The sequence below is a fragment of the Vipera berus genome (assembly GCF_964194415.1).
Source record: "Vipera berus genome assembly, chromosome: 3".
NCBI classification, from domain to species: domain Eukaryota; kingdom Metazoa; phylum Chordata; class Lepidosauria; order Squamata; family Viperidae; genus Vipera; species Vipera berus.
In genome coordinates this window covers 117,824,127-117,846,030 of record NC_138204.1, presented here as the reverse complement: position 1 = coordinate 117,846,030, position 21,904 = coordinate 117,824,127, and the positions used below count along the sequence as shown (strand labels likewise).

At 38.5% G+C, this 21,904-nt stretch overlaps 1 protein-coding gene across 4 annotated transcripts in view; it reads right to left on the bottom strand.

Moving 5' to 3' along the window:
- Positions 1 to 21,904, bottom strand: part of SUCO (SUN domain containing ossification factor) — an 80,887-nt gene that overhangs the window by 1,954 nt on the left and 57,029 nt on the right. For 3 of the 4 annotated variants that reach the window (XM_081324381.1, XM_081324378.1, XM_081324379.1), the window contains 7 exons: positions 17,693 to 17,767; positions 16,638 to 16,719; positions 15,095 to 16,231; positions 13,886 to 13,973; positions 12,217 to 12,321; positions 7,826 to 7,980; positions 6,218 to 6,309 (listed from right to left, as the gene is read on the bottom strand). In XM_081324381.1, the coding sequence (XP_081180507.1) occupies positions 6,218 to 6,309; positions 7,826 to 7,980; positions 12,217 to 12,321; positions 13,886 to 13,973; positions 15,095 to 16,231; positions 16,638 to 16,719; positions 17,693 to 17,767 (1,734 nt within the window). The remainder of the gene's footprint in view (positions 1 to 6,217; positions 6,310 to 7,825; positions 7,981 to 12,216; positions 12,322 to 13,885; positions 13,974 to 15,094; positions 16,232 to 16,637; positions 16,720 to 17,692; positions 17,768 to 21,904) is intronic. The other variant, XM_081324380.1, reaches the window with a different exon arrangement.

Below are 21,904 nucleotides of genomic sequence, written 5' to 3'. Positions count from 1 at the left end.
AGGCCGCAGCCCAGTACTGGGCCATGGCCCGTTTGGAACTGGGCTGTGGAAGTGGCAGGCTTCTGGTATGGCACGTGCATGGGCCCGCCCACCACTCACATGGAACCATCCCTACTTCCCCACTCTGTCAGTCTGCAAAGCCGGAAAGATTGGGGACCACTGGTTTATAGGATGGAGCTTGAGCAGAAGGCAGGAACATTTTCTGATCTGGGCATAAGAGATGGCAGTGCAGTGGTAAGATGGTCCTTAGGCAGAGTTCTGTTGATTGTCTGTGGGGATCCTGTTCCAAACTGTCCAATTATGTTGCTATCTGGTACACTTTAAACTCTATATTGTATACTTTAAATTGTGCACCCCATGTTAGGTCCATAATATATCTCAAATAATATGAAAAGAAGGATAAGTGCCCCCAAAGTAGAAACTTAAAACCTATCTTTATATCTGTCTGTCACCAAGATACAATATAAAAGAGTTTGTTAAATAGGAGTGAAGGAAAAGCTATGACATTGGTATGAATGTAATGCTTTTCTCACAAAAGCATGGTAACTGCCAAAACTAGCTCCTGTAATCCTAGAATTATCAATAGAATTACAGGATAAAGATCAAAGGAAACCATCACAGTTCTCTATTCTGTGTTGGTCAGATTACACCTACTATATAATATCGCATTGGCAGAGCATTATAGAATGGACAAACTGAAGCCCGCCCAGAGGATAGCAAGGATCTGGTAAGAAGAACAGCTGGAAGAGTTAAACTAGATTAGCCCAGAGAAGAGAAAATTATGAGAAGATATGGTAGCTGTCTTCATGTAGAAGATGAAGCCAAATTGTTCAATGCTATTCCAGTAGACAAGATAAGAATCGGTGGATTTATATTTCAAGGAAATAAATTCAACTGGACATCGGATAAAATCTAATAATAAAAACCTGTTTAATAATGGAATAGGCAATTTCAGGATGACTCTCCTTCAGTAGAGATGTTTAAACAGAGGCTGTATGTACATCTGTTAGAAATGCTGGGATAATGGATCCTTGCACCGAACAGAGATTGTACTAGATAATCTCTAACTACATCACACTCTGGGATTCATCGTTGAATGCAAATCAATGGAAGGGTTTATTTAGGAATCAAAGGGCTAAAACCTGTGTCAGAAAATATAGTGTAATCTCGGTTGTTATGATTGTGCATAAAAGTAGGTATCCATAATTGCCATTACTGCATGTTATGCATGAGTGAAAAATAAATGAACCAAAGATGAATTCTGTGAAAAAAATATAAAACACTGTTATTGAATGAGATCAACTGAATGAGAACAACTTTTTTGTTTTGACTAGATCACACAAATGGGATCTATGTGGGAACAAGTAAGACAGATAGTATGGACATGATGATTAAGCTATTTGTAAATCTAAAACTAAGGAAGAATAACGACTGCATAAAAATTGTTTTTCTTCAACACATAGCTCAAGCAAATCTAACCATATGTAATTAGTTCATGAGGAAAGACTAAAATTAATAAAAGTATACAAGATAAAGAGAGATTCTGAATATTGGAAAGCCTGTTGCTAGTAATATCAAGACTGGATCTTAGGAAAAACCGCATGGAATGGAAGGAAAAAATAAAATAGTGAAAAATGACTTTTATAACAAGATTTTGGAATTAAATATAAACACTTTTTTTGTGGGACATAGATCCTGTTTTGGTTTATGTAAGACACAACATAGATAAGCAATTTCATGATTTCAAAAATTGGACACTAGAGGGCATTAAAACTTTTAGGCAGAGGAAAGATATACAGGCCTATTAGGAGCTGTGGTGGTGGACGGTTAGAATGCAGTATTGCGGAGACTTCTGGTTTTGTGCCATAGTGCATGGCCGTGGGATAGTGAAGCTCCGCTCCCCGCAGCCAATTTCATCCTGCCAGGGGAACCCTAAATGGGTGAAGTAGCCCTGAAGAGGTGACCGTGAAGGAGGGGCGCTCCGTTGATCACGAAATGACGGTGGTCATTTCGTTTGATCAGGGGAAGCCCTCCGACCTGACAGGAGAAAGGCTGGTACTGCATCAGCATCCAGCCCAAGCTACCTGCAGCCAAAGTCCAAGAGCACGAACAAGAATATCGGTGAACAGCATGCGTGGAACTGGTGAGAGTATCAATCTTTTCTCTTCTATCTACTAACTGAATCCTTGGAAATTAATTAATATACTAATTATGGAATTATCGAATTTAATCATTATTGACTGTTAATTATTATTGCTTTTTATTTTTTTTCAAATATATAAACCAAGACAACATGCTGTACACCATGCACTGGAGATTGCTATTGTTAAAAACCAATAAAATATTTATATATAAAAAAGAATGCAGTATCGCAAGCTAATTCTGCTGACTGCCAGCAGTTTGATTTTCACTGGATCAAGGTTGCTTCAGCCTTCCATCCTTGAGGTCAGTAAAATGAGGACACAGATTGTTGGGGGCAGTATGCTGACTCTATAAACCATTTTTAGAGGGCTGTAAAACACTGTGAAGTGGTATATAAACTTCCGGTGGCTCCGCGGCGACGGAGGCAGCCTTCCCGGGCTGCCCGCGGCTCAGCTGAGTGATTTTCGCCCGAAACAGCGCTGATCAGCTGTTCGGGCGAATTTGAAGCCCCCTCCTTGGGAGAAGAGGAGGGGGTGAGGCCCCAGGTAGGGGTTGAGTTCTCCGGGGCCGCCTGAGCTTGCAGCTTGGGCGGCCGAAGGATTGAACTCCCCCGTAGCCTGGGTCGCTCCCAGCTGGCCAGCGCCTCTGCTCCTGACTTTATGGAGCAGAGCCAGGCGTCTGCGACCACCCCTGCCTGAAGGAAGGACTATGGAATAAAAAGAGCAGGCAGAGCGGTACAAGAGGAAAAGGTGAAGAGGATTATTTTATTCTACTCTCGAGCTTGATGGACTTTTTAAACTCTAAGTGAAAGTGCGTCACAATTGAAAGTAAAAGATGGCGGCTAAACCTCCCCCTAAAACTCTTCGGAGTGCTGGAACTTCCCCGGTGCAACAATCATCATTGCAGGCATTGCATCCTCCTGATGTAGTGACATCGAAGGACTTACAAGTTGCTCTTGAAAAACATACCCAGGTAATCTTGGAATCAATTTTGGAATCAATGGGTGATAAATTTGCACAGATGGAGGAGAAATTGAAGAAGTTGGAGGAGAGAATGGAGGAGAGGATGGAACAGAAGTACAGGGTGATGAAGGTAGACATTTTGTCTTCAGTGTATAAAGTGGCTGAATGTGTGGAAGATTTGGATGAAAAAGTTAAAGATTCGACTCAAAAGAATGCCATATTAGAAGCAAAAGTATTGGAGAATGAAGATTTAAGACACAAAATGGATAAAGAATTGAGTCTTGCTCAATATTTCCAGATGCAGTTTGCCATTAGAATCAGAGGTTTAAAGGAGAATATTAAGGAAGATCTAAAGCAGCTGGTTTCTGAGGCTCTCGAAGTGGTATTGAATCAGCCAGCATCTGAAATAAAAGGAGGCATGGATAAAGTGTATCGTGTGAACTCATGGATTGCTAGACAGAGAAAGTTGCCTAGAGATGTGGTGGTTTATTTTACAAAAAGGGAAATTAGAGATGAAGTTATACAAGCTGCCTATGATACTAAGGTCGTGATTGCTGATCAAGAAGTTCTGGTTCTAAAAGAAATTCCTCCAAAGATTTTAAGGAGAAGGAAGGATTTTACATTTCTTGTGCAAGAGCTCAAGCAACGAGATATAAGGTTCAGATGGGAGATTCCAGCGGGGTTGATGGTGATGCATGAAGGTAAAAGGTACCGTCTGGTCACTGTGATGCAAGCGCGTGATTTTTACAATAATGTTTTAAAAGCAACCCCATTAACACTCCTGGAAGCTGCAAAGGGATCTGGAGAAGGAGAATATCAAGAGGTTGAAGATGGACAGACAGAGGAGAATGGTGCTGGAGGAGATCAAGTTATAACACTTTTGGATGATCCCAGAGAACAGAGGGTGACGCGTGCTGCTTTAAAACGATCAAAAAAGATAAAAGAACAAGATCAGCAGAAGTCTATGGAACTTTCACAACGTACTTACAGTCAAGTAGTGGGAGGTGGGAAAAGATTTGGGTGAGGAATGTAAAATTTATACAAGTTTGAAATCTAAGAGAGAATTTTTATAAAATGTTTTATAGATGGTATTTAGATTTTAAAAAGCTAAGCATGTATCTGAATTATTAGCCTAAATGTTGGAGGTGTGGTGATAAAGATGTAATATATTTTCATATTTTCATATATGGTAGACTTGTAAAAAGGTCAAGGCTTTTTGGATAAAAGCCTGATGGAATATATTAAGTTGATGTTGAATTTAATTACGGGGATAGTACTGGAAAGAGGAACTGCCGACTATAGAAGAGTGGATTTTAAAGGTTTCTGACCTGGTCGAAATGGTGAAGATTTCGGCCTATTTGAAAGATTACTCGCAGGAACGTTATATTATGGAAGGGAGAAAATGGCTTGGGTTTATTCAGAACAAGTATAGGGTTAAGAAGTTTTATATTTGAATAAGTCTTCTTTCTTTGTTTTTTTTTCTATATTAGTTTTTTAATATATATTTATATATATTTAATATTACTAAGGTTTGTTTTATCCTATATAAGCTAGAGAGTGATAGATTTTAGAGTCTATGGTTGTTAGTATATGGTTGTTTATGATTGTTTTTTTTATATATACCTTGTATTTAGCTCTGGGAAGTCGGGGGGGAGGGGGGAGAGGAAGGGGGGGAGGGAGAAGGGGGGGAGGGGGGATTTTTTAAGGGAAAAATTGTATGTAAAACTTTTCAATAAAAAAAGTGGTATATAAGTCTAAATGCTATTGCTATTATGCAAAATGTTATGACAATAAAAACTCTGAGACTTTTGAAGAATGGAATCAGAAAATAGTAGCCACAGTATCAACAATGACAGTAATTACATCTGCTTCCATGTATAATGTCCAAAAGATGTTATTGAAGATGTAGAACAAATTTTATTTGACAAAATAAAAATCATATTGAAAGGGCATTTACAACGGACACACCAAGATAATTCTTATCTTTAATGTAAGCTTTATTTATATCTGCTGTAAAAGAAGTTGGAAGTCACTTTTTTTGTATCTTTGCTTTTTTATTTTTTTATTTTGATGTACTTCTGTCCTGACTGCCAGCAGTTCTATTCTCACTAGCTCAAGGTTATCCAATCTCTTCTTGTAAATCTCCAGTGATGGAGCAGCCACAACTCTAGGAGGTTCCACTGATTGTCCTCACTGTCAGGAAATTTCTCCTTAGCTCTAGGTTGAATCTCCCTTTAATGTTCTTCACTTGTTATTTCTTGTCTAGAGCTTTGGAGAATAGGTCAACCCCCTATTTTTAGTTTGTCAATCTTTACTTGGGCAATACTACTTCTAAATCAATTTTGATGTACCTCTAATCGCCAAGAGAGTAATAAAAAACAAGCATTTAAATTTCATTGTGAATTCCAAAAGAATTCAAAAAATCTGCCCAAGTGCCAGTTGCAGCATAATCTGTAGTTACCTTTCAGGGGAAATGTTAGAGGTACATCAAAATTGATTTGGAAGTATACTGGAACTTCAAGAAACAGGCACAATTTAAGAGATAAAACAAGATGCTAAAGCTAAAGATTGAGAACCTTGAGAGCTATGTATCTTTTATCTCTAATGTTTCAACTTCGTTGAAATCTTGTCTTCCACAAGCACCATATTATAGGACCATACATGTCTTTGTGGTGCCATGGGAAACAAATCTTTATTATATTTGGCAATGATCTATCAGTTTATATGAGGTTCTAAAGGAAATTAAAATAAAAGTCAAACAGCAATAGCACTCTTAAACTTCTAAAGCAAAATCCGTCTATTCTCAGCTTTGAAAGTACAATATTCGGTTAATAGTCAAAATCCTCCTGATAAATTGTCTCTGGGGAAGGACTGCTAAAGATAGCAGCACTCGGTGGAGCTATGTTTGCTGTATTGCACAGGTACTCAAAATAATGCTAACACACATACACAAAGAAACAAATCTGACTACTTATCAGGTTTTAATTCCACTACCTTTTATATTTCTGCAACAAATTATAATGCGGATTATGAAAACTATTCTGAACTGAAATACAGTAGAGATTTCACCAGCAATCTGTAGAAGCAAGTAGTTAAACCAGAGCTATCCTTACCTTCTTTGCTATTTAGCTGAAAAGAGTGAGACCTAGTGAGTGGAAAGGAGGTTCTTCTTTTCACATTCATATCATCATAGGAGGAAATACACCTGCAGGAGAAAAACAGTGCCTTATCACCAAAGGTACATTAAATAGCTTTCCCTGCCCAAGTTCTAAAATCCAGGCTCCTATTCTAGAAGCATTCTGAGGAACCTATTGCCTCTATTTTCCTATTTTCCTCTAGCACAAGAGCGTACTGTAAAAGCATTACATTTCCAAGTATAGGCTTTATATTGCTACAGAAATTTGCATGCATGTTGAAGCTTACAACTTCCAAGGAGTGTAACAATGTATAGTCAGTCGTACACCTACTACCGAGTTGTATCTCCCAGGATCTGTATTGAACATATTTGTTGGGAGTTGTCCTTCCCCAATATTTGGAGAAACATTGTGTACTCAGAAGAAAGATTTATCAATTTATTTTCTTGGCTAAACAAGACAAATTTCTAAGAGTGACATTATTCCATAGCCATTAAATGTGAGCATGCTTTTTAAGTACAGGAGAATGTTTTACCCAAATTTATTCTGATGGATAAATGAGGTAATACGCTATTTCAAATCTCTTCTGATTAACAAACAAACATTTGGAGATATTTGTACAAAATATATAATATATAAACTGAAAGTGCACTCAGAAACTTTTGTTAAGTGGTTCAAATGTGTTTGTACAAAGGATAAAATAACTTTATACCATTGTGTACTCTACATTCTCTTTATAGAACTCAAGAAATAAAGCATGATGTGCGTTGTGAAATGAGAACCAAACTGAGCAAATGCTTGAGCTCCATATCCATTAGTTTTTGCTGAATGGCTTCTAAATAGAGCCATCATATCTCCTGCTTTTGCAAGCGAGAGGCAAATTTCTGGTAGCTATTTTGGAAGTTAGGGCCCACAAGAGAGGGGGTAACAATATTCTGCACTTGGGTGTGGCTTTCTTTTTTGTGTTTGCTGTTTCAATATGCTAAATGGAGATAAATACTGAAATAGCTTATTTAATTTCCCGCTAGAACAGGGATGTCAAACTGCTGACCCACGGGCCTGTTGTATAATGCAGAGGCCATGCCCATTCCAGCTCCGGCAATGCAAAAAAAGTTGTGATATGTCGCAGCACGTCACGTGACATGACGAGTTTCAACACCCGTGTGCTAGAAGGATGAGCAACTGCTCTTAAGCTATTTTTGATGTCCTCTCTACAACTTTACCTGAGTGGCAAGGTTCTTTCAAAAGCCATTTGATAATTTCACTTTTTCACATAATTTTCATTCATAAATTACACATTTCAACACACCTTCATTCTACATATTTATATAATGGAAAGCATTTATGTAACGAAAAGCATTTTATAAGTTTAGTCATAAGTATGTCTTAGTATGCAATTGTTCTTAGTTTTCCTGAGTGATCTAGACCAGGCATTTCAAACTCGCAATGTCACGCGACATATTGGGACCTTTTACCCATTGCCGGCAATGGGGTGGGCCCGGTTTCGGCATGATGCATCCGGCCTGTGGGCCAGCAGTTTGACATGCCTGATCTAGACTAAGATAATAAAACTGAGAAATAAGTTACCTTTTAGGACTCGGATAGTGATTACTTTTGAGAACCTTTGAGAAATAATCATTATTCAATTCTGGTCTGTGTTTGCAACGTTGAAGAAAAAACATGAAAACTAGAATGGCACAGAATATCAAAGAAACCACAAGGTAACTCTGGTGATCTGAGACCTGAAAAAGAAATTGTATAGATTGTATAATCAAAGTTAAATATAGAAGTAACTGTATACATATAAATGGGTATCTATGCTATATTATACTAAGTTTTACCTATAGCTAACTAAGTAATGTAATCTCTGCAGATGCAACTGTCCCCAACACTTTCCAAATATATCAAGTGTCCTTCTTCTATCTGCGATTTACTTTAATAACAGAATAATAGACTTGAAAGGGACCTTGGAGGCCTTCTAGCCCACACTCCTGCTCAAGCAGAAGACCCTATACCATTCTGGACAAATGGCTGCCCAATCTCTTCTTAAATACCTCCAGTAAAGGAGCATCCCCAACTTCTAGAATAAGCAGTTCCACTGATTAATTGTTCTCACTGATAGGAAATTTCTTAGTTGTAGCTTGGATATTTCCTTGATTAAGTTTCCCTGTTACTTGACCTGCCTTCAGGTGCTTTGGAGAATAGGTTGACCTCCTCTTCTCTGTAACAGTTCCTCAAGTATTGAAAGACTGCTATCATGTCACCCCTAGTCCTTCTCTTTGTTATACTACACATAACCAGTTCCTGCAACTGCTCGTCATGCTTTAGCCTCCAGCGCCTAATCATCTTGATTACTCTTCTCTACATTCTGTCTCAACATCATTTTTGTATTGTGGTGACTGAAACTGGATGCAGTATTCCAAATGTGATCTTACCAAAAAGTATAAAGAGGTACTAACACTTCATGTGATCTTGATACGATCACACTGTTGAGGCAGCCTAGGACTGCACTGGCTTTTTTGGCAACTGCAACACATTGCTGGCTCAAAGGTAAGTGGTGGTTCACTAGGACACCTAGATCCCTCTCACAACTACTGCTGTTGAGGTAAGTACCATCTATTCCAGAGTTCCCCAACCTTTCCAGATTTGCAGACTGGCGGCGGCGGGGGGGGGGGGAGGGGAATGGGATGGTTCAGTATGAGTGGCCAGCAAGGGTGGGCACGTGCTCACAGCTCCATTTGCACAAGCAATGTGCATGCATGCATGCTGCTCACACAAATGGAGCATGTGCACGGGCTTGTCAGCTACTTGCGCAAGTGAGGATGTACATATGTGTGTTCGCTGGCTGTTTCTGTGGCCTGGTTGGAAACCACCGCACAGGGTGGGAACTGCTGATTTATTCTATACCTGTGCCTTTTTTATTTTTTTGCCATGACAGCCTTACTTTTCTCAACACTGAATTGCATTTTGTTGGATAGGGCCCAGAATTCAAGTACTTCTGGATCTTGAACCTATTTTCTAAAGCCTTGGCTACTCCCTTCAGTTTGCTGTTGTCTGCAAAGTTGATGAGTTCCCCTTCTATCCCTTCATCTAAATCATTTGTAAAGATATTGGAGAGTACTGGGCATAAGGCAGAACCTTGTGGTATCCCACTGCATGCTTCTCTTCCTGCAGATGTACTTCCATTGAGGACTACATGGTGAGGGTGGTTGGTTGATCGGTCGGTTGGTCAGTTAGGAATCCATCTGGTGGTGATGCAGTGTGTCCCACATTTTCTTATCTCAACAAGAAGTAGGTTGTGGCATACTCGGTCCTTAGGGAAGCCCAAGTATACTACAAGTTGTCTGCTGTAATATCTTCCACATTGTTTCAGTCTGGCAGGGTTGGCACACGCTGGGTTCCTTTGATTAAATAAAGCTGTCGGGTCCCGAAAGTGCACCTTCACTGTCACAGCACCTGCTCTTTGGAATAAGGTTCACCCTCAAGATCCAGATAGGCCATGCTGGTGTTTCTAAGATTCTGGAAATTGCTGGCTATTTGCCCAGGCCATTGCCAAGGGGTATTTGAGTGCTTCTTTAAATGGTGTAGATTTGTTTTTCCTCTTTTCCAATTTGCTGTCTTTTGTTGCTTGTTCTTGTTTACTGTTATATTGTTTTACAGGTAATCCTCGACTTGCAACCATTTGTTTAGTGACTGTTCAAAGTTACGACACTGAAAAAAGTGACTTATGAGTGGTTTTCACACTCACAAGCATTGCAGCATCCTCATGCTCTCACCTGATCAAACTTCAGGTGCTTGGCAACTGGCATGTATTTATGACAGTGGCACTGTCCCAGGGTCATGGGATCACCATTTGTAAACTTCCCAGCAGGCTTCTGACTAGCAAAATCAGCGGGGGAAGCCAGATTTGCTTAACAACCACATGATTCACTTAAAGAGTTGCAGTGATTCACTTAACAATTGCGGGGGAAAAAGGATGTAACATGGGGCAAATTCAGTCAAAATTCAGTTAACTGCCTTGCTTAATCACATAAATTTTGGGCTCAATTGTAGTCGTAAGTGGAGGACTACCTGCATGTCTACAGCATTTCGCTTGTCCATTAATTTAATCGTTTGTCAAATAATGCAATAAGGTTTGTCTGCCAATAAATCTTTTGATAAACTCATGTTGGCTTCTAGTAATTTAATTTTGTTTTGGTGTTTAATTTCTTTCCCAGGCTGCTAGGAATGTTTGCCATTTTTATTTCCAAGATACATTCTCTGAAAGGTGAACAAAATGAAGCTAGTTCTTCTCTGGAGGGTTCCCATGTAGGTGGAACAGGAAATGTGGGGTTTGGGGATGGAATAAGGAAGAGTGCAAGGCAATCTTGTATAAAGGAGGAATATGGAGCCAGGGTTGAAAGGACTGCACATAATACAGGTAAGATTAGAAAAGCCTATGGAGCAACCTATTTTTTGAAGGGGCGGGAGAGGTTGTGTATGTCCATTTTTGAATTTGCATGTGGGTGATCCAGACAGATAGTTGAAATGGATCTAGCAGTCTCTTAACAAACAGAGACAGTAAGACCAAACTTGTAAATGCCAAGAAGAAAGTTTGTATTTTAGGGCTCAAGTTTCCTTCTTTGATGCATTTCCAGATCTTATACAATTATTTTCTCTTAGCCTCTCTGCGAAATGATATTTTCTACCCAATCACATTCAGTTATAGCAGCTGTGATATTCATAAATACTGTTCAACCATAAAATTGGTGAAAAAAGCATGCCATTTGTGCCAAATCTTTTGTACTTGAAATAGAACAATCTAGCAGTTAACAAAGTGGTAAAGGTCATTTTAAGCTATGATAATTGAGTGTATGTACCAGGGGTGTCAAACTGCCGACCCACGGGCTGGTTTCATCATACCGAAGCCGCGCCCAACTCATTGCCGGCAATGCAAAAAGAGTCATGATATGTCGCAACACGTAACGTGACGAGTTTGACACCCGTGGTATAAACCAGGGGTCCCCAACCCCCGGGCCGCAGCATGCCAGCAACCGGGCTGCACAAACAAGCAAAGCCCCATTTGCGAGAGGCAGGCAACACACAAAACCACGCCCCCTCCGGTCCGCAGAAAAACCTCTCTGCCCAAAAGGTTGGGGACCTCTGGTGTAGACTATAAAAAGTTGTCAAGGCATAGAAATGAAAATGTCTTATTCTATATAATGTAGCTATAACTCTCTATTCTGTTGTTACTTAGAGCAGTTGCTCCTAGATACAACTGCTCACCCTGCTCCATGGATTCAAGCCTTTTCCTTTTATTGCCCCCATAGGTATCCCTTTAAGTCCAACAGAATGTCAGCTACAATGGATAGCATTCAATAGTATGACCTGACTGGAATGAAATAAATTCAACTCTGTATGGAGTCTCCCTCATGCAAGCCTATTCCATGATACAAATTTCTACAATTCTCTTAAAAACTACTGAAAAATGAAAGAATTATTTGCTTGTATACAGTCATCATAGTACAGCCTTATGTTATTAATGGGAACAGCTCTATTTATACCATAATTGGATCCAATTATGTCAGCCTACAGGTACAGTAAGAAGCCTGCCATAAATTTGTTACTGGTTATCTTTTAATTCTTCCTATTATAAGGAGCTTATTATCCTATAGAAAACCTATTCAAAATACTTTAAAGTATTTTGTCCAAACCAGTTGGCAACACATAAGCATATTTTCATATGACTAACAATTGTAGACAACTTTTTCACATGAAAGTGTTAGTTATGGACTGTACAATGTATTTCAACTTAGCATTTTCAAGATCAATTATTTTGACAAAGAAGCCATATGACTGAATTCTAGTTAAAATCTATCTTCTATGAAACTAAAAGCCCATTACTACTATTTCATGTTTTTAAAAAAACTGTGTTCGAAATATAAATATTGGTACCTAAATTTTAAAACATGTTTCTTTCGTATTATTCAGATGTTTACCTTTATTTTTAGTTCAGCTACTGTTGATGACAGATTGGAAACAATGAGTGTCATATTTGTTAGTTGAGCCTGTAGAAGCTGGATGGCCTCTGTCTGTTTGAAATCCTAGATAAATAGTAAAAAAAAACACCCATGATTTCCTTTTCTTCTTAATCTTTAAAAGTATTTACTATATAGAAATGCGGTATTTCTGAAATTGTATAATATACACAATCCTTATTTAGCAACCACAATGGGAACTAGCAACATCATATGGTAAGTGGGAAATCAGTGACCATAACTGTCCTTTCTGGCTTAATATTGACAAGATTAATCAATTTCAAACTTTGGCTTTTGCTTGTGTCCTTTGCCCTTTGGAATGTTCATCTGGGTGCTGGGATAATTAACAAAAAGGGAATTAATATTTACCTCTATTGGAGAGGGACTACATGAGAGTAAGGAGGCACATATTGGGGAGTACACCACAAAAGCAATATGCTGGCGCCAGCAGTCACATGCACTACACCAGGGGTAGGCAACCTCGGCTCTTTTATGACTCATGGACTTCAACTCCCAGAATTCCTGAGCCAGCTATGCTGGCTCAGGAATTCTGGGAGTTGAAGTCCATGAGTCATAAAAGAGCCGAGGTTGCCTACCCCTGCACTACACAAACAGCTTGGTATATTCTCCATTGTATGCCTTTCTCTTTTGCAATCCCTTCTTCTCCAATCTCTGCTTTGTAAAGAGAGAAGGGGAAGAAGAAATTGTAAGCAATTTCCTGTCTGGCTGTCTATCTTGGAACTAAAATATATCAAATGGGCTAAATTACAGAATATGTCCAAAATTTAGAACCTATAGCTACCATGTAATTGACATTTGAAAAAAAATTATGAAACATTTTATGATAAGCATTATCATAAAGTAGTCTATGATGTAATACTAAATGTCACAAAACAATTCCTGTGCTGATGTTTGACTGTGCAACATAGGCTATTTTCAAGGCAGGTACATCTCTGAATATATCCCAGCTTGTCCACTGAAGGCACTATATTAGAAGTTCTATAACTACTGAAGGCTTTGAAGAATTTGGTAAAGAAATATCTCTGAAAGGATGATCCAACAGGTCATGGGTTCTCTAGTTTCCCCTAAAACTAAACACAAACGGACTTAGTCATGCTAATGCAGTAGATAAATAAAGGTGGTCTTAAATTTTTTATTAATAAGAAATTCATCAAATGATAATAAAGAAGCATTAGCTATTCTTGATATTGCAAAAATGGCTTCTTGTAGTCAGGTTTATATCCATTTGTTTGGCGACTGTTCAAAGTTACAGCAGCGCTGAAAAAATTGACTTATGACCAATCTTGGAAGTTCTGGCATCCTTGTGGTCATGCGATAGTCATTTGTCAGTTACCCTGCCAGCTTCCCAAAAGCAAGTCAACGGGGAAGCCAGCAAATCACTCCAGTAAACCACTGTCACTTTTTCTTTAAGAAGCCTGCTATAGACCCTAAGGACCTTGACAGTGCCAGGATTTCTATTGCTAAGCGATGCAGTCACGTTACATCATGCTTTGCTTAGTGGCGGTAAACCTAGCTCCAATTCCCATCATAACTCAGGGAGCACTTGTAAAATAAACTTGTTTCTTTAATTTCAAAACCATTAAGTTACAGATAACAAAAAACAGCACACCTGCTGTTCTGCTATGTATGAAGTGTTCTGAAGTTTTATTATTGTCTGATTAAAAGCTTTCTGCATTTCTTCCATTTGCTTTCGATACCTACAAAGTAAAAGAAAATCTTACTGTCATTTCTCACCTCTCCCCAATTTCATTTAGTCATCCTTATATCTGCACAATTAGAAAAACAAAACAAAACCAAAACCCTTTTTTTTAAAAAAAACAACACATTGTTAGGCTGCTCAACTGACAAGCACATCTTTCCTTCCAAGGAAAGGATTGTTGGTTTTAAATTATTTTTGGGACGGTACCCAAAGATGCTTTGCATGATGATTTTACAATTATACATAAAAGAAATTTTGGCCATCAGAGTAAAATTATGCTTCCTTGATTTCTGAGACCATCATGCACAATTAACATACATTATTTTTTTAATACTAAGTCCCCCAAGTGGCCTGGACCTTCCTTGTATTCTTATTTAAAACTTTATACAAAATCATTTCTCTATGCATTAATAATTACAGTCCTCACTTAATGGCCATTTGTTCAGTGACCCTCAAAATTCCAGCTGTTGCCGCACTTCCACGGTCATGTGAACCAAATTTGGACACTTGGCAATCAGCTCGCACTCATTGGTTACACTATATCCCATAGACACGCAATTTCCATTTGTGACTTTCCCAGCTGGCTTCCAACAAGCAAAATCAATGGGAAAACAAGCAGAGAAGGCTGCACTTCACTCAGGTAAATCTTCTCCCCTGTAGCTTTATGTGCTTGCACACACTATACCCTGCTTCAAGCTCTCTGCTGTCCTTCCCTCCTTTGCTCACAGACATGCCTTCCTTCCCCTTTTTCTTGCACAATGCATGATCTGGGTCTCCCCCCCATTTGCTCCCACATGTACCATGTTCTTTCCCCCTTTTACTTCCATACATTGCACCCTCTTTCCCCTGCTTTTCCTGAACTTGGGCTACTCTGCAGCACTTCCTTCCTCAACTTGTACGCAGCTGCACGGGGCCTCCCAAGGCCTCCACCACCCTCTATTGCTTAGCAATGTGGCCATGTGACATTGACCTTTAATACTGCATCACGTAATGACAAAATTATCAATCCTAACTGCTGAGTTAACTTGAGGACTATCTATATAAAGAATATATTTCATGATTTTTATTTATTTATTTTTTTAAAAAATCAGACAGTAAGAATTCCATTGCTGTACGTACCTCTGACTTAGTTCTTCTAAATAGCGGCTACTGAGAGACATATTTACTTCCAGGGCTTTTATGCGATTATTGAGTCTCATAAACACAGACTCTTTTTGATTTGACCCATGAACAAGATTCCCATTTGTGTAGCCTAAATCTGTGGAATTCTGTAGTTCAGCATAAAAGTCCGTGGCGGTTCTTGGCAACCCACCAGAAACTGAAATTGCAAGAAATGTTTCCTCAACAGTCTGCTCATCATCTTTTATTTCCAAGGATGACGATTCCACAAGTGACACCTCCTGCTTTTCTGTTTCCGAAGAACTAACTTTTGTTTCCACGCCATAGTTTTCTATGGCTACTGTACATTCGGACTGTAAAACAGTTTCTGTTGGCTTTGAAGTAGTTTCCATTGAGGTTTTTTCTTCTGTGTTCAACACACTGAGTTCCGGTATAATACTTGGTGTAGAAGGTTTGTCTGTAACAGATACTGCAAGTCTATTTTCTTCAGCAGGGATTTCCTCTTGGGAAAGGACCTCTGGGTTTTCAGATACATTTTCATATTTTGTAGGCTCAGAGGACACCTCTACTATGGATGGTGATCTGGTTCCTGTTGTAACATCTAAGAGGATGGATTGTGATACAGTCTGTGGATGACTAGGCTCCAGTTCAAAAGTAACTTCAGTCTGATTAATTGTAGCCTCATTTAACACACTGCTTAGAACACCTACTGCCATTTCAGATAAGTCTTCAGTTAAGACATCTGGTTTTTCTGAAGATTGCTCATGCACCAAAATATGCAATGATTTGGTTGGAACTAGTTGTGTCTGTGAAACAGTAACAGAATTATGTTTTTCCAAAATGCTATCAGTTTTATTGTAGGGAGGATGGAGAACTGCTATTGCTGAACACCGCTTGAATACATACTCTGAAAAATGAGAAATACAACAGGCAGCAGTCAGATCGTAACAATAGATCTGTGTTTCATGCTCAAACCACGATACTTCCTCTTCTTGTTCATCACTTGGCAGCAGGGTCACGGTGGACTGACTGACTTCTTCTTCATATTCATGAACAAGCTGAACAATTGGTCTCTCTCCCGTGATTTCCAAAACTAACATCTCATTTTCAGTTGCTGGTATTTCTGGAGAAACAAGTCTACAAACACAGGTTGAAAAATTAATACAATAAACATGCACTTTAGTACATCCTTGTTTTAAAAAGTGGTTAAAGGAATTAATATTCTTTCACATGTTCATGAGTTTTTTGTTTGATATATTTCTAAGCATAAGCTCTTTTCGTATCTGAACCATTTTACACAAAAAGAATGAAAATATTAGAATAAATTTCATAATTAAATTTTTCAATTTTACTTGTGGAAGGAATGTCTCAGAGAGAAAACAAAAAAAACCCTATTCTTCATTTCCATTTTTCTGTTTTTCTTGCTTTCATATTTTCAGGATGAAAAGTGAACTCTTTGCATAAGCAAACATTTACTCTTCCAGAGTTTTAATTTTCCAAACCACATTTAGATTAGCCTAATTATCTAGCACACGTTACTTACTCTAAAGAAGGAACAGTGGTTGGTTCTGGTAGATTGGGTGTTTCTCTGGAAGTGGCAGTTGCGTTTTCAGAAATATTGTTTCCTATTGAAAAGACATACAGTTTAATTATATGAAATTCCATTGAACTGATTGTGATTTCAGAAGAAATTATTTGTTTTTAATTTGCTAGTATACTATTCAATGTGTAATATTTATTTATGTAAGATTTACATGTTCTCTCACTACAGAGGATCTAGATCAGGGGTGTCAAACTCCCAGCCCGTGTGCCGGATGCGTCATCCAGAAGCCACGCCCATCCCATTGCCGGCAATGGCAAAACTGTCCCGATACATTGTGCGACGTCACGTGACGTTGCGAGTTTGATATGTCTGATCTAGATGGTACACAAATAACCAGTAATTGTCTCAGTTCAATGTCCTGAATGGACATCTTTCAAAGAAAACTCATTTTGCCTCCTTCTCACAGGGCAGGGTCTTATGTGAGAGATTCTAGAGAGTGAGGAGAAATATGCAAGAATTGTTGCCTAGGCAAAGAAGGCTGAAACATTAAGTCTTGGGAAGCAAGATAACATTCAGAAGTGGCTCAGACAAATAATACTGGGGTATTAAAAGCACAAGCAGATTTGCAAGGTTCTGTTATAGTGCAAATCTAGTCATCCTGTGGAGTTGATTTTCTGGTCTGGTTGAGCTAGTGGGACTAACATATATTAAAAGCTTTCTTTCTGTAAATGTTTTTGGTCCATAGATAGCTGCATTTTTTGGGAGGTGATTTTAATTGCTATGGTTAAATTATTGGTTTGTTAATCAATTGCTAAATATTTCCCTAATATTTTTGACTTTACTTATTGCTTTACTATTACTTCAAATTGTTTTTTTAAAATGAAAAGTTCTTTATTTACTTTATAACCTGTTGAAGAAAAATAAGGTAAGAAATGTTAATTTCTTACAATTTCAGAGTTTTTATTATTATGCAAAACAGAGAGAAAGTCCATCTACACAGAAGAGCCATTTAAAATTTATTCCATAATTTATTAGATAACATTGTATATGCCTACCTTGTTCTGCTGTGTCCTCTTCAGTTTTTGCTCCAAGTATATTAGCAGCAATATTCACCATATTTAAAATGGCATCTAAAAAAGTGTCAGAGACATATCCCACCATTTATTTTTAAAGTTGGAAATCAATTTTACTGACACTTGTTCTCTTAGGTATATAGTTTTTGAACAGTAAATTATATCTATTTATATGAAACCGAAATGAAAATTCTCTTTCATAATGAGGGTAGTCAAGAATTTAAAATCGTATGTGAAACAACAGCATTTTGTGAACCACTACTGATTAGAATTAAGAAAATAAAATTTATTCCAGTGTTGCGCATCCTGAAATCCAGAGTGAAACCGATTCAAAATCTGAAAGCTGGTTTGAAGTACTGCATTCTTGTTGCCTGATACGATCTAAATACACATTTTATAGTACTCAGAGTAGAACTTTTTATTTTAAAGAATTAACTATTTTATTTTAAAGAATTAACTATTTAATTAGATTTGTACACATTAATTTTCATTAAAAATAGAAAAGGAGATGAAGTAATTAAGGGCTGAACCATCTCCAGTGCAATTTATTATTATGAATGTTTGTAGGATATGTTTGCCATTTAGGTGATTAGGAGAAAATTTGTCATTAAAAAGTGAAAGATTTCTTTCACTCCCAATTTTTCTTTCTCTCAACCAGTAGTACTATGAGCTGAAAAACCAGGAAATATTGATAATTTATAAATGATCCATCACTTGTTATCTTCAATTAGCTAAGTGAAGATTGGCTAATATATGCACTGTATGCATGCATAATATACGCAGATCTATAAAAAAAAGTCAGGCCACCCAACCAATCAGAAGAAATAGATGAACTCGCTGCCAACCAATTAACAAACGTATGTAGGAAGCATACCATAGAAGTAATGGGAGACTTCAACTATCCAGATATCAATTGGGAGACAAACTCTGCAGCGAGTGGGAGATCAAACAGATTCTTAATCAACCTAGCTGACAACTTTGTCACCCAAAGGTGGAGGATGGAACTAGAAGTAAAGCTATACCGGACCTAATCCTTACTAACAGAGAAGTGGTAGAGGGAGTTGAAGTTGCCAGAACCTTGGGTGAAAGTGACCCATGTCATGCTGAAATTCAATATAATACAAACACAAACAATAGAAAATAATCCAACCAGAGTCTTAAACTTTAAAAGAGCTGATTTTAACAAACTCAAGAGAAAACGTAGGAAAGATTCCATGGATGAAAATCCTAAAGGGGAAAACAACTCAAGAAGCGTGGAAAACACTGAGAAGTGTGATCATACGGGCCCAGTCCAATGCAATACCGTTGAAAAAGAGAAACAAGAAGTTCAAGAGGAAACCAGCATGGCTGCACAAAGATCTCTCTGTCAAACTGAAAGACAAAAAGGACAAGTACAAAAAATAGAAAGAGGGAGACATAACTAAGGCTGATTATGAGAAGACAGCCAGAACATGCAAAGATGAAGTGAGGAAAGCAAAGGCTCAGAATGAACAAAGACTTGCAACAGAAATCAAGGACAATAAAAAAGGTTTTCTCCAACATATTAATAACAAGAAAAAAGTCAAGGAAACTGTAGTTCTGCTAAAGAGGGAAGATGGCAAGGAAGTAACAGGCAGTAGGGAGAAAGCAGAACTGCTTAACTCAAAGCAGACCACAACCTACTTCTTGGCAAGATAGAACAATGTGGACTAGACAGCATCACGACGAGATTTTTTTTATTTATTTATTTATTTATTTTTATTCCATTTATATCCCGCCCTTCTCCGAAGACTCAGGGCGGCTTACAAGCTTAGCAGTAGCCTTCATTCTATGTATATGCCTGCTTATTAGGGCTTTCATACACCCCCCAAGCGGCATTATTACAAAGTCAGCTTAATTGCCCCCAACAATCTGGGTCCTCATTTTACCTACCTCGGAAGGATGGAAGGCTGAGTCAACCTTGAGCCTGGTGGGATGCGAACCTACACTAATTGCAGGCAGCTGGTGTTACTTAAGGAGGCATTAGCCCACTGCTCCACCAAGGTTAGAGATGAATTTCTAACTGGCTTGACCAACCACACTGAATGTGTAATCTTCAATGGAACTAGATTTAAAGGGAGCATACAATGGGGTGGCTTGTTGTAAGTCGAGGATTACCTGTTCTTCATCACTTTTTTCCTTTCTTTTTTCTTTGGTCATCAAATACCCTTCAACATCTTCTTAAATAATTTATGCAATGGGATAGAAGGGAAACTCATAAAATTTGCAGATGACACCTAGCTGGGAGGAATTGCCAACACTTTAGAAGACAAAGTCAAGGTTCAATGATTAGACTCAGAAGTAGATAGAATTCAGCAATAATTGGTAAATAGTGGCCAGGAGCAAAGAAAACCAACCAAATAGCCTGATATCAATACCTGGGAATATACGGAAAAAGGTAATCAAGCACTACACCTGCAAATACTTGGAAGCAAGCAAAGTCATAACCATAAGCCAACATGTGTTTGTCAAAAAAGGATCATGCCAATCAAAACTTATTTCATTCTTTGATAAAGAGACTAAATTAGTGGACCAGCAAAACACTGTCAACACACTATACTTGGATTTCAGTAAAGTATTCAAAAAAGTAGACCATCACCTACTTCTTGGTAAGCTAGAAAAATCTGGGATAGACAGCATCACCACCAGATGGATTCGGAACTGGCTGACAAACCACACTCAACATGTAGTTCTTAATGGAACTACATCTACATGAAAAGTGGGGTATCCTAAGGTTGCCTCTGAGGTCTATTACTCTTCATAAACTATTTAGATGAGGAAATAAAGGGGAACTCATTAAATTTGCAGATGACACCAAGCTGGCAGGCATAGCCAACACCCCAGAAGACAGGCTCGAGATCCAGACGGCTCTCGACAGACTTGAACACTAGGCCCTATCTAACAAAATGAAATTCAACGGTGAGAAAGTAAGGTTTTACACTTATGCAAAAAACCTCCAAATGTACAGATTAGGTGAAACTTGGCTCAATAGCAGTAATTGCGAGACAGATATTGGAGTCCTTCTGGACAATCACTTAAATATGAGCCACCAGTGTGCTGCAGCCACCAAAAAAGCCAATGCAATCCTAGGCTGCATTAACAGAGGGATAGATAAAGATCACAAGAAGTATTGGTACCGGTTTAAAAAGTCACCACAATATAAAAAAGATGTTGAGACTTTGGAAAGAGTGCAGAGAAGAGAAACAAAGATGATCAGGGGACTGAAGGATAAAACATATGAAGAACAGTTGAGGAACTGAGTATGTCTAGTCTAGTGAAAAGAAGGACTAGGGGTGACATGATAGCAGTGTCCCAATGTTTGGGGGGCTGCCACAAAGAAGAGGAGGGGTCAACCTATTTTCCAAACCACCAGAAAAAAAAGACAAGAAACTAAACCAAGGAGAGAAGCAACCTAGAACTAAAGAGAAACTTCCTGACAATAAGTTTAATAAACAACCAGTGGAATCAGCCTTCAGAAATTTTGGGTGCTCCATAACTGGAGGCTTTTTAAAAGAAGACTGGACAGACATTTGTCTGAAATGGTATAGGGTCTCCTGCTTGAGCAGCGGGTTGGACTAGAAGACCTCTAAGGTCCCTTCCAACTCTTATTATTTTAACATTCTGTTATTTTGACAGACAAGCATTCAACAAGATGCAGTTTAGTAGTGAGAAAAATAAGGTCCTGCACCTAGACAGGAAAAATCGAATGGTCTCTAGCTCAACAGTAGTAATTGTGAGAAGGATCTAGATGTCCAGGTGAATCACAGCTTAAGGATGAGCCAGCAGATGCTGCAGCTGCCAAAAAAAGTCAATCTAGGCTGCATCAACAAAGGAATAGCATCAAAATTACATGAAGAACTATTATCACTATACAATGCAGTAGTGAGGCCATACTTGGCACACTGCATCCACTTCTGGTTACCACGATACAAAAAAAGATCCTGACACCCTAGGAAGAGTACAGAGAAGAACAACAAAGATGGTAAGGGGTCTGAAGGCTAATCTGTTAAGGGAACTAGGTATGTCTAGCTTACTGAAGAGAAGGATAAAGTGTGACATGACAATTGCCATCCAGCTGTCACAGAGAAGAGGGACTCAACATTCTCTAAAGCAGGGCTTTTCAACCAGTGGTACGGGTACTACCTGTGATACATTGGCATCTGGCAGGTGGTACAC